The 13,777-nt window shown below is 45.3% G+C and overlaps 1 protein-coding gene across 1 annotated transcript in view; it reads left to right on the forward strand.

Annotated features, from left to right (window-relative positions):
• Nucleotides 1-13,777, forward strand: part of LOC142491888 (antiviral innate immune response receptor RIG-I-like) — a 145,202-nt gene that overhangs the window by 22,584 nt on the left and 108,841 nt on the right. The window contains exons 3-5 of the mRNA XM_075594709.1: nucleotides 233-414; nucleotides 11,492-11,642; nucleotides 13,278-13,388. Of these exons, the coding sequence (XP_075450824.1) occupies nucleotides 233-414; nucleotides 11,492-11,642; nucleotides 13,278-13,388 (444 nt within the window). The remainder of the gene's footprint in view (nucleotides 1-232; nucleotides 415-11,491; nucleotides 11,643-13,277; nucleotides 13,389-13,777) is intronic.

Consider the following 13,777-nt stretch of genomic DNA (forward strand, 5'->3'; position numbering starts at 1 on the left):
ATGAATCATTCAGTGCCACAACCATCGCGGCCACGTGACTTCGTGCAGCCGTGGCACCGAACACGTTTAGTCTTGTTACTTCTGTACACATGGTATGGCTATTTAACCTTGATCAATGCCCTTCATTATCCTGTACCTTAGGTACAGTAAATCCTCTATGTCTCATTAAGTACAGCACAGATTACAGTTTAAATGCAATATTAGAAAACATTATGCATTTTTTTTTTTTTAGGGTATACCGGCCTCTCTGAAGCACTTAAAGAATCAGATTTTAGCAACATTGAAAGTCTAGATGAGCCAAAGGAACGTCTAAATACCATTAACAGTACAGTCAAAAACAACATTAATCCACGCGAGATTGTGCTACATTTCAGTGGTTGTCTTCTGCACAGAGAGATTGAGGAGATTTTACAGGTAAGTGCGGAATAAAATGATAGAGGATATTCTCACTTTCTCTATCTATCCACAGTAAAGCATAATGTCCCGCATTGTGGGCAACGTGCCGCTGTGTTAACAATGCCTCCGGGCAGACCGCATTGAAGGCAGAGCCCGACTACCGTCTCGGTGTTGGCCACCCTGACTACCAGTACCCCGCCGGGTACCGAGTAGGGCTGGGTGGAGACCATAGTGCCCACAGTCGAGGAGCAGGCCATTCTTCTAGTAGGGACCACTTTCTGTATGGGTCTCTCCAGGTCAGTGGTTCCTCGCAACTGACTGGTAGAAGCTGCTGGGCCAGCCACTTCCTGCTTCGGCTCCTCCTTCCGCTGGCATAGCTGGAACCCGCCCCAAGGGGTTGCAATTATGGGCGTGTCCCACAGGGGAATAGCATGCCCCTTAATTAAGGCCGCGCCTTTCTCAGTCCTGGGGGGCGCGGTCTGCGTTTTCGCGCCACTTTCCTCATCAGAGTGGGATTCTTTGCCCGCGGCTAGTTCCCGCCTTCTCCTGGCAGCTGCCTTGCGTGCAAAATATCCCTCTTTTTTGCAAGTTACCTCCGCGGCCGGAACTACTTCTGGTAGTGGCGCCGTCTGAATATCAGTCCCTGAGCCCAGTGGGTGCATTCCCACAGGCCATAGTTGAAAGTCACTCCCCCTGGTGGAAATCAGGGGAGGGTCCCATAGACTAAGCGGTTGACTCAGCACAGGGGCCGAGTGAGTCACTGTCCATGAAGGCGCAGCCATAGCTTTCGCGCCATACCCCCCATCAGGGCGGGGCTCTGCTGTTTGCGCCATTCCCGGCCAGCTTTTTGCAAGTCCTGGATCAGCCAATTTCTCTGCGACTGGCCCACGCGGTCTCCCTAGCAAGCGGGAACCGCCATTTTGGATAGCTTTTAAGCCCGAAATGTCAGTTTGTTTGCTTTCCTCGCTGGGTTCCCCCCCAGTTATCACAATGTCCTCACACTCTTCAAGGGTGGCCCCTCGGTGTCCCAGACAGGACAAAAACGGGGCAGCCACAGCCTTCGCTCCACTCCAGAGCAGATTAGTTAAAGACAGCTCAGCGACAGTTTGCTCTTCAGTGGGGCGCACGCCACGGGTGCCTTCCCCATCAGCCTCTGGTCGCCATTTTGGGCTCTCCACACCACGCGGATCCTCCATTCCTTGGGTTGTCACGCTCTCGTACCAATTATCGTACATGGGGCTCCGCTCTGCGGGGCAGCCACCACACCAGTACAATAAAGATTGCTCAGATGCACCACCACATGTGTACCTGATCTAGGCTGGACTCATGTTGCACTACCTCAGGCTAGGCTCACTCTCTCAGTGTCTGCTGTAACTCCTTCCTCCCAGTCTGTGCTCCCTATGGTAAGTTTCTGGAATGGGCTACAGTACTCTGGCTCTGCCATGCAGTACTTGGGGCGTCTACCTCTCTTGGTCAGCCTAGCGCAGACCCTCTCCAGGATTCCTGACCACGTTAACAGGCTATCCCTTCTGGCGTCCTACCAACTAGCACTACCTCAAAGTGACTCGGTCAGCTATAGCCCGGCTCCAAACCCCTCACTCCTTTCAGGCCCCTAGGTCGTCCCTGCGAACTGACAATACCCTGTCAGCCCTTGACCACCCCTAGGTCCGTCCCAACGCAGCACAGAGTGGCAGCAGACACTCTCCCTGTTTCCCAGTGTGCCTAGCTAGAGCCTGTCCTGTTGACAGATCTGATCTCAGCAGCTCGCCTCCAAATGTAACGGTTTTTCTGAACCGGCCTGACCCACCCAATCTCACATTGGCCCCTGTGGTCTAACCGGTCCCCATTACAGTGTGATAGTGTCTGGTGGTGCACCTGTTGGGTACAGGACTCCTGAGTCTCCCGCATGATGGTGTGTGGGGAGAACCCGTCCAGACAGGCAGCCGAGGTAGTGTGCTGAGTCCTACCTAGTTCCAGTGCAGCGCCTCCACCTCATCAGGGTCCCTTCGGTCACTTGGGGATGGTCCTGGCGAGGAACTCCTCTGTGGTGCTCCTCTCTGTACAATCACTCCACACATGTACACGAGAGGATTTGTAATTAAGAGCATCTTTATTGCTGGAGGTGGGCTAGCTGCCCCTCGCAGTAGTCTCTCTAGCCACTCATAATCATTCAGTGCTTCCCTTTGAAAGGTGTAATTCTCCTTTAATAGGGATTCCCTATCCCAGCCGGGATGTCTTTACTCTGTGCCAGGTCCCTGGACACAGTCTTCTTACTCAGCTACTATAACATAACTCTTACTCCTCTCTGTACTCTGGCAGAACTCCCCAGAACTAACTTTTAGACACAGTGCTGTGCCTTATGTATACTCTGGAAACTGACACACCTCTGACATCACTAACCATGGAGTCAGAGCCTGTGACCTCTCCCATCCATACACAGGGCACCTCACCAGGGTGTGAGGGCAAACCTCCATAATTACTGCTGGCATGCCCACAACTTACCAGGCCTTACTGTCAGCAGGAGAGATGACTGTAGCCATTTTACATGACCGCTATATATATATATATCTATATATATATATATAATCCACAGAAGCAGCCGGCACTCCACTTGCAAGTAGAAAAAGTGGGTGCTTGTCCCATAAAGCAATAATAAACCATACAATACCATTTGAAGCACGAGATCAGGAGACAGCACTCTGGTAACTTGTGGGTCTCTTCAGTGTGGGGTTGGTTGTACTGGCTCTGCTGGATTGAGACTAAGAGTAGGTCTTCACCACACATTATGCTTTACAGTGGAGGGTTTTTGTCACTTTTTTTACCCACCATAACCTCAATATATATATATATATATATATATATATATATATATATATATATATATATATATATATATACAGTGCTTGACAAATCACCCAAAAATCTACTCGCCGAACAAGAAAATCTACTCGCCACCTAGTCCTGCCCCCAACCCCGCCCTCGTCCTGCCCCCAACCCCGCTCCTAGTCCCGCCCCCATCCCCACTTTAAAAAAAATAAATTGAATAAATTTCTAGTAAGTACATTCGTTGTCGGATCTAGAAAAAAAAGCCAGATGTGAATGACTAGTTTCTTGAACCCCTTAACCAGTGTCTGGACGCCCCCACTTCACAATATCTAAAGCAGCAATCCCGCCTGGGATCTTACCTGATCCGCAGTCTCTCAATGTCCAGGTACCCTCATTCCCGCAATGTTATATGTTGGAGGGGAGGTGTTCCCTACCTGTCTTCTGGGTTAGGGGGATTCCGATGTCTCCCGTGTGAAGCTTGAGTTAGATCTGGAAGAAAGCAGTATAGGTTATTTCAGTGTAGAATAGAACAGTTAAGATATACAAGGTAAATAAGATATCCAGATCAAGGGTGTGTGAGAGTGTGGGTGATAGACACAGAGAGAGGGGAAGCGACAGAGAGAGAAAGAGAAGGTGAGCGAGAGAGAGAGAAAGAGAGGATGAGCGACAGAGAGAGAAAGAGAGGGTGAGCGACAGAGAGAGGGTGAGCGAAGTGAGCGACAGAGAGAGGGTGAGCGACAGAGAGAGGGTGAGTGACAGAGAGAGGGTGAGCGACAGAGAGAGGGTGAGCGACAGAGAGAGGGTGAGCGACAGAGAGGGTGAGCGACAGAGTGAGGGACAGAGTAAGGGGGGACAGGATGGCAGGGTGAGGGGTTGAGGGAGAGACAGAGTGAGGGAGAGACAGAGTGACGGGGTGACGTGACTGACCGGGTGGGGGGTGAGGGGGTGACTGACTGGGTGATTGGGTGGGGGGGGTGACTGACTTTGACTGACTGAGTGATTGGGTGGGGGGGTGACTGACTGGGTGATTGGGTGGGGGGGTGACTGACTGGGTGATTGGGTGGGGGGGGTAACTGACTGGGTGACTGACTAGGTGATTTGGTGGGGGGGTACTTCTGATGTCCTGCACACACTCTCTCTCTCCCCGCCCCATACACACACACAGTCTCTCTCTCCCCCCCATACACACACTCTCTCCCTCCCCCATAGACACACTCTCTCTCTTCCATACACACACACTCTCTCTCCCTCCACCATACACACACACACACTGTCTCTCTCTCCCATACACACACACACACACACACACACACACACACACACACAAACTGTCTCTCTCTCTCCCATACAAACACACACACACACACACACACACACACACACACACACACACACACACACACACACACACACACAACACTGTCTCTCTCTCTCTCCCATACAAACACACACACACACTGTCTCTCTCTCTCCCATACACACACACACACTGTCTCTCTCTCTCCCATACACACACACACTGTCTCTCTCTCCCATACACACACACACACACACACGCAGTCTCACACAGGGGGAAGGGAGGAAAGGCCGCAACCGAGCACCACCATTGATTGCCCCACTCCCCCCCCCCTCCCAACTCCCGCCCCAAGGGCTGACACGGTGACCGGGGGGGACATCCCTGCTCCCATCTCCCACCCCGCGGGCTGACACGGGGACCGGGGGGAAGCGGGGACCTGGGGGGATATCCCCGCTCCCATCTCCCGCCCCATGGGGTGAGCGGGGACCAGGGGGGACACAGCACCGGGACGGCTGGGGCTTGGCCCACCGCAGCCTCCCGGCCCGGGATAGCTACCCCGGCTCTGCAGGGGGTTGTGTGTGCGGTGGTGTGTGTTTGTGCGTGCGTGTGTCCCCCTTCCCCCGGTACCTGGTCCAGTCCCCGTTGCCACTGCCTCCGCCTCATGTCCCCCGCTTCCGCCACCTCATGTTGGCATCAGGAGCACTCTCCCCCCAGGCCCCGCAACACTACTGGTGGCTCCTGTCTGACGGTGCCCTGCCCCTCCCATGCTCCTATAGGATGAGGCTAAGGGGGTGGGGGGGGCTGACACTGCTCATGTGGCATGCTGCTTTAGCCACGCGGCCATTTTAAGTGCAGTTGGAGGAGGAGAATGCCAAAATGCCGCCCCGCCAAAACAACTCGCCAGGGGGTAAAATGTAGTCGCCCTGAGCGACCAGACAACCGCATTTGTCGAAAGCTGTATATATATATATATATATATATATATATATATATATATATACGCAATCAATGATAAGTAGGTGAACAAAGGTTAAGAAACAACTACAGTACAAGGACATAATAACAATGAGAGTCCAAAAGTTTGTTCCAGGACAAGGTAGAGCCTAAAAAATTAGAGAAATGCCAATATAGTGAAGTAAGTATATATTGGTTATACAGCGCAAGTACAGAAGCTACTTGCAATGTAGCAGCTAATTCAGGCGTTTCATTTGTCCAATATTTTTGACGATGATAATAATATTGAGGACACAATTGTTGAAATAGATAACTTCTCAGATCATTTTTTTGCCCTTGGAAAAACTCCTCATAAAAGAAGTTAAAGATTGGTGAGACGTAGCTACTTTGGAGAAGTACAGTACATCTCAACAAAGAGAATTCCAAGAGGACTGAGGCTTTTTAAAATACCAACTATAGACCCTATAGATTGGTAAATGAATTAATCAGTGGAATATGCAATTAGATCTTTGCTCCTTTGAATTGATCAAACTTTAGATCAATTGCAGAAAACGGTCACTGACCAATATTGAATTAGAAATTAAAAAATTACAAGTAAAACTTGAACCACACTCATCATCAAGTGAGTATAATAAATTTGAGAACATTCTCAAAAATAAGATTCAAAATACTGAAAAAGAAGTGATACAGTTGTAACCCTTATTCCCCTACCCCCCCCCTAACCCCCCCAAATCCCTATCTTGGGAATATACTGCTCCGGCTACATGTCTTAGTGTGGTGCATACTTGTTGGCCCTGAGTCTCCCGCATGATGGTATAAGGGTTGGACAGGACAGGCTTCTGGGGTTGTGCTTCAATCTCACTGATGCAGCGCCTCCATCTCGTGCAGCCCCCAGCTGTGTAGGGTGAAGTATCTGCAAAAGAATGATGCTCCACTCCTCCCAATATACTCCAATCTCAGACAGGAGGTATAGGTAAAAATGCAGTGTCTCTTCTTCTATTCAGCAGCCAGATCATACAGCAGACTGTCTCCCTCAGGATGTCCCTGAACCCAACTCCCAACCAAGGGCACCGAGAGGCGTTCCAGCTCTTCCCCTATCCCCTTTTAGGACAGGAGGTATATGGTATACCCACACTCCCCGTAGGGAGGCCTCAAGCCTGCCAGAGCCCTGGCAGCTTAGTCTGGGTAACCGTGCCCCTCTCACGGTAGGGACAGACTCACTAAATTGGAAGTAGCAATACAATAAGCAGCTCCAGCAGGCACCACCCATGTGTCTCTAAAGCCACCATAATCTGGCTTGGGTTAGTAATATACCCAAGGGTCAATTTATCAGACTCAAGAGTTAAAAAATAAATTTGTGGATAGAAAGTATTCTTCAAACAAATTGGATGATATTATATCAGAGGTAGAACTATTAGACAGAAAAGAACTTCTGAAGTCTAAAATTAAGGCAGATAACCAACTATCAGAATTGCCTTTATCACACATTTCAACCAAATGGCACCTGCTATACGAAAAAAATTCTGAAAACATTGGCCTATCCTTAAAAAAGAAAACGATCTAGCCAAAATTCTCCCCAATTAGCCAAAAAGCATTTCTACCAAGGCCTCTAACATCGGTAATAGACTGGCACCTTGCTGTCATTAACACATCTTAAAAGAACTAGAAATATTTAAAGTGTTGGCTACCATATTTGTAATAGATGCACCGCTTGCAAATATAGTGCTAAAGGTGCATCTTTTTCATCCAAAGTTACATCAAGGTCTTCTAAAATTTCATCACACATCAGCTGTAGTAGCTCCTTCGTCATCTACCTCCTGGAGTGTCCCTGTGGTCTGCAGTATGTGGGTATGACCACAAGAAGTATAAAAAGACGGTTGTATGAGCACATATATAATATCAAACAGGGTCTAACAACACACAATGGGGGCTATGCACAAAGCTGTGATAAGTCGTTTTAAGAACGCAAAGTGCTCTTAGAACGTGATGTTCCGCCGAACACGATTCACTAAGAGATACTTTGCGTTCTTAAACTGACTTTTTAATGGAAATTTTTCAAAGTCCAACTTTGCTCATACAATAACCTGTTTGCGTTCAATTCTGCCCTTCTCCAGGATTCACTAATCTACGCAAACTTATCGTACGCGAAAGTTGCGTTAAAAAAAGCTCGGCAGTTAAAGGCAGGTGATAAAAAAGCTGGACTTTGAAAAATTTCTTTGTTTACATTTTTGCGTGCGCAACACCCATACAACAGGCTGGTGAGTGTCCCCGGGTGACCCCGCGGGAGTCCCAGAGCGAGGCTGGGGGTCCCGCGGGTGTCCCCATCCTGGGGTCCAAGCGGGAGTCCCGGGGTACCCGCGGGCCTGCGGTACCAATGTTGTGCCTCCAAAAAAATAAACAATATTTCTAACTAAATACACCCCCCTCACCCCGCCCCCTAACACATACAATACAGTAATGGGCAAAATTACAATTATCCACATATGGATAATAATGCATTTGCCCATTTAAAATACATATAAATTGCAATAAATACAGTAAATATATATTACACTTACCTTTTCCAGGCACCAACGATGAAGGCCGTCTTCATCCTCATCTTCATCCTGCCCATGTCCCTCAGGTGCTGCAAAACATACACAATCAAAATAGCCAATGTAATGTCCTCTAACCCCTTAATCACCTTAGCGGTCATTAACCGCTACAGTCATTAAGGGGTTAACCCACCCTCACCCACCACTCGGGAGGCCTAAATACCATCCCCCACTACCCATCCCGTGAGGCCTAACCAACCTCACCCACTAACCCAGGCAGGAGGCCTACCCACATACCCTTGGGGCCAATACCCCCTTCCCCCACCCCAAGTACCCACAAGAAAAACAATACACAGCCCCACAATAAACATCATTATATTTATTCAATACATAACCCACCCCCTGTGCCCCCCCCCCCCATAAATACATGATTTATTATTTTACATACAGGGTTAATACACCAGGCCCACGGCAGTCCACGGTGTCCCTGACGGGTGTCTGTAGACCTCACAGTAGCCCAGCACCATGTCCTCTTTTTGTTTTGGGATATATATATACACATATACATATATATACATATATAACAATATACAAATAAATGGTTAAGGATTACATAAGCATGTATAAATAAAAACATGACATCAGAATCTCAACATCAGCACATTGTAATAAAATTAAATCAGCAGCACATTTCATCTTCACATTAAAACATCAGCAGTTTGAAACATAAATGATAGCTCCTCTCCCAACACACCAGCACCTAGACAAATGTATATCAAATCTCAAGCAATTGCATTTGAGTGTGTACATGATGCAATTAAGCTGTGCATCATGTAACACTATGCAAAATCAATTTCAAAATAAAATACACTATGAACAATGTCCCCTAATCACCAATGCCATCCACAAAATCAAATAGAAAGTAAGCAACATAACCATTGCCAAAATAATTCTAATTCAAAGTAACCACCATAATTCAAATATAACTACCAGAAATAAACCATTAAACATTACATGTAACTAAATAAAAATTACATTACACACACCAATGTATAACTAAAGCTGCTAATTACATTTGAAATACATGAAAAGAACATAAACATTAGCAAAACAATCATTTAGTATCCCTGTATGTCTATCCATCTAGATATACATAACATGCAGGGGCCATAAAAGAGCATAAAAAAAACAATGCATTTACACCCACAAATCACATACAATACACCCATTCAGTGTCCCTAAATGTATGTATATATGGATATACATACAGGGATAATAAATGATTGTTTTGCTAATGTTTATGTATCTCATGTATTTCTTATGTATTTAGCAGCTTTATTTAAACATTGGTGTGTGTAATGTAATTTTTATTTCGTTACATGATATGTTTCATGGTTTATTTCTGGTAGTTAGATTTGAATGATGGTGGTTACTTTGAATTAGAATTTTTTTGCCAATGGTTTGGCTTTAGGAATTGAATAGTGAATTGTATAATTGATTTGGATTGTATTGTAATTGGTTTAGGAAATTGATTAATTGATGGTAAATGTATTTATGTTGCTTAGTTTCTATTTGATTTTGTGGATGGCTTTGGTGGTTAGGGGACATTGTTCATAGTGTTTTTTATTTTGAAATTGATTTTGCATAGTGTTACATGATGCAGAGACTAATTGCATCATGTACACACTCAATGCAATTGTGTGACATTTGATATACATTTGTCTAGCTGCTGGTTTAATTGTAAGATGCAATGTGGTGATTTTCAGGTTAAGATTTCATGTTTTTATTTATGCATGTTTTATGCGTTTCATAATGGGCAAATAATCTATTATCCATATCTGGATAATAGTTATTTTGCCCATTACTGTATTGTATGTGTTAGGGGGCGGGGGGGATGTGTGTTGTATATTGCTATGTTTATTGGGGGCAATTGTCCCCAATAAACATGCTATTGTGCCTTAACCCCTTCATTGCCTTATCGGATAGCCGCTATAGCGAATATTTGCAAGTGGTGCATCTATTACAAATATGGTAGCCAACACTTTAAATATTTCTAGTTCTTTTAAGACGTGTTAATGGACAGCTAGGTGCCAGTCTATTACCGATGTTAGAGGCCTTGGTAAAAATGATTTTTTGGCTAATTGGGGAGAAATGTGGCTAGATCTTAGGTTTTTTTTAAGGATAGCCCAATGTTTTTGGAAAACTTTTCATATAGCAGGTACCATTTGGTTGAATTGTTTAATGAAAGGCAATTCTGATAGTTGGTTATCTGCCTTAATTTTAGACTTCAGAAGTTCTTTTCTGTCTAATAGTTCTACCTCTGATATAATATCATCCAATTTGTTTGATGAATACTTTCTATCCACAAATTTATTTTTTTAACTCTTGAACCTGAACTTTGAATGCCTCATTGGTTGAACTAACCCAAGCCGGATTATGGTGGCTTTAGAGAGACAGGGGTGGTGCCTGCTGGAGCTGCTTATTGTATTGCTACTTCCAATTTAGTGAGTCTGTCCCTTCCGTGAGAGGGGCAAGGTTACCCAGACTAAGCTGCCAGGGCTCTGGCAGGCTTGAGGCCTCCCTACGGGGAGTGAGGGTATACCATATACCTCCTATACTAAAAGGGGATAGGGAAAGAGCTGGAACCCCTCTTGGTGCCCTTGGTTGGGAGTTAGTTTCAGGGACATCCTGAGGGAGACAGTCTGCTGTATGATCTGGCTGCTGAATAGAAGGAGACACTGCATTTTTACCTATACCTTCCTCTTCTGAGATTGGAGTATATTGGGAGGAGGGGAGCATCATTCTTTTGCAGATACTTCACCCTATACAGCTGGGGGCTGCACGAGATGGAGGCGCTGCACCAGTAGGTGAGATTGAGGCACAACCCCAGAAGCCTGTCCTGTCCATCCCCTATACAATCATGCGGGAGACTCAGGGCCCCCAGGTATGCACCACACTAAGACATGTAGCCGGAGCAGTATATTCCCAATGAGACCCTATGTGAGATTGGGGGGGGGGGGGTAGGGGGGGAATAAGGGTTACAACTGTATCACTTCTTTTGGACAAATGAAACGCCTGAATTAGCTGCTACATTGCAAGTAGCTTCTGTACTTGCGCTGTATAACCAATATATACTTACAGTACTTCACTATATTGGCATTTCTCTAATTTTTTAGGGTCTACCTCGTCCTGGAACAAACATTTGGACTCTCATTGTTATGTCATTGTAGTTGTTTCTTAACCCTTGTTCGCCTACTTATCATTGTCTGCGCCTTTTGTCCTTTTTCCCTATATTTTAGCCTGGCTATTGTGTATAGCTTATAAAGTGTGGCAGCATTAATTGATACATTCTTATTACTGTTTGTTTACATTTTGCGCACCTTATCCCTTTTTTGTCAATATATTTTTATATATAATATTTATATATATATATATATAATATTTATATATATATATATATATATATAATATTTATTTATATTAGGAAACGGATAACAAAGGGTCAACTGCTGGAGCTGAGAAGTTTATTGATTGCCTCCTCCGATCAGACAAAAAAGAGTGGCCAAAGCTGTTCAGCCTGGCTTTGGAACGAGAAGATTGCACACAAATCCTTGAGTTGTGGTACCCAAGAAGAGGTGATTATAAATTATATTCTAATATGCTAATCTTAGTTTACTGTCTAATCCCCTACATGTGCTGTGCGCTATGTATGCATTTAAAATCTTTTGTTTAAATTATTTACGACGCTATTTAGCAAGCAGTGCTGTTCCATAAGACACCTTCCAAATGAATGGGCCTTGAGATATCCGGCACCGGAGGTTGTCTTATGAAATAGCACCACTTAGTTTATATGGCTCTAAGCCTTAATGTATTTCTACTGCCCATGACTAAGTTGCTTGTGACTCTCTTGCACATCTCATATTCTGCATGTAACCCTGCCTGCCCGGCTCCTAGGGAGATTACATTGGTGTGTATTATATGGCTACTCCACATGGGTTACCTTAACTCAGGGGCAGGATTCAGGGGACTGAGCGATGAGGTAACAAGGTTGTAGAATAAAGGGCGCCAGGACCTTTTTGTAGTACAACAGTCATTTATCCGTTTCCCTGTGGACAGGGACCGCTCATTCACATATCAATAAGGTACTGAATTTTATAACAGACATACATGAATACAGTTCTTCCATCAGTGCCCACTTTTAACACTCAACTGAAGGTACTTTGGCTTAGTTGCTCTGAGTAAGTGTGGGACCCGACTCACCTGGTTGCTTCAGAACTATCATCGGTATTGATCTTATTACTCTGGGCCCCTACGGGAATCCTAATGGGTCTGTTCTTTCTTGACCCAATACCTTTTGCTTATTTGGGAACTGCCCCTTCTACACAGATTGATGAGAAATACTAGCGCCAATCCGCTGTTACAACTAATCCGCCGGCACTCTGGAGCCCTCTTTCCAGAGGTCCTCTATGACGTGCCTTATTCCCTTTTATTACTTATTCAGGATTATATTCCTTCTTTCGGGGATCCTACCTTAATGGGTACTGTCCCCATCTACAACATAATACACAAGGGGGCCTGATATATACTATTACTTTATAAACATTACTTATCTACTCTCCCCGATGCTCCTCTGCTCAGGTCCTCCTGGAACCTAATCTTTTAGAATAGTCTCCACTCCTTAAACACCCATGTGTGTCGTCTGGATCTCCATAGCCACCCAGGGTGGGCCCTAGTATACAATAGCCATTTTAGTAACCATTTAGGATGGAGGTTACACGCATTTAACCAAAGATACAAGTAAAATCCAACATGGAATGGCTAATGTCCCTTACACCAGGGGTGCACAAACTGGGGGGTGTTCCCCCCTGGGGGGTGCTAGATTTTCTGGGGGGGGGGCGTCAGTTATAGGTCCCTCGCTCTCCCCCCAGGCATTTAAATTAAATGCCGGGGGACTGCACGATGCCTCTATAATACACTTACCTTCTCGCGATGCGTCGTCATGGTAACCTGGCGTCATTTGGTCACGTTTTTCAGTATAATGCCCTAGCGATTCCCTAATAAAAAGCAGTACATATTGTACATTTGGTTGCCTTTTCTTTTTTCACATTTAGGCTTTTGATGATTGTAATCCCACTTCTATATATATAAAAAATAAATAAACGAGAGAGAGATTACAGTACTCTTGTAAAAAGAATACAATTAAACATGTTCAATCAGCATTAAAACACCATGAACTTGAAACATTATTGATATTTTGTTATTGTGGTTAGACTGTGAAACGGAACCAAGGGAATCTGCAGAAGAAATACAAGAGGACACCAGTGCCTTCAATGTGATTCAGTATTCAGAAGAACCAGAGCAGAAAATAAATTGTCTGCTAGGTAAATAGAACTCATGTTTCTTTTGTCCCGTGGAATATAAACATGTCAAATGTTCAGATTATTATCAGTTATTGCTGAGTCGCTGTTTGCACTTCTGATACTTCCAAAGCTGCTCAACCATAGTATACCTGTATTCAGTGGTGGGATTCTGCCGGTTCGCAACGGTTCATGCGAACCTGTTACTAAAATTTTATAAGTTCACCGGACCGGTGCTTAATTCTCTTACCTTCATTCACCGCGGCGGGCGGCGTCTGACAGCATCTCCCTGCATCTATTTCCCTGCAAATCCTCTCAATATGGTCGCGCGGCAGCAAATGGTGCCGCGTTGCCATGCCAACAGGAACGCCATACGACATAAATCGCATCACGTGACATCCGTTACTATGGCA

Source organism: Ascaphus truei, chromosome 1 (genome assembly GCF_040206685.1).
Source record: "Ascaphus truei isolate aAscTru1 chromosome 1, aAscTru1.hap1, whole genome shotgun sequence".
Lineage (NCBI taxonomy): Eukaryota > Metazoa > Chordata > Amphibia > Anura > Ascaphidae > Ascaphus > Ascaphus truei.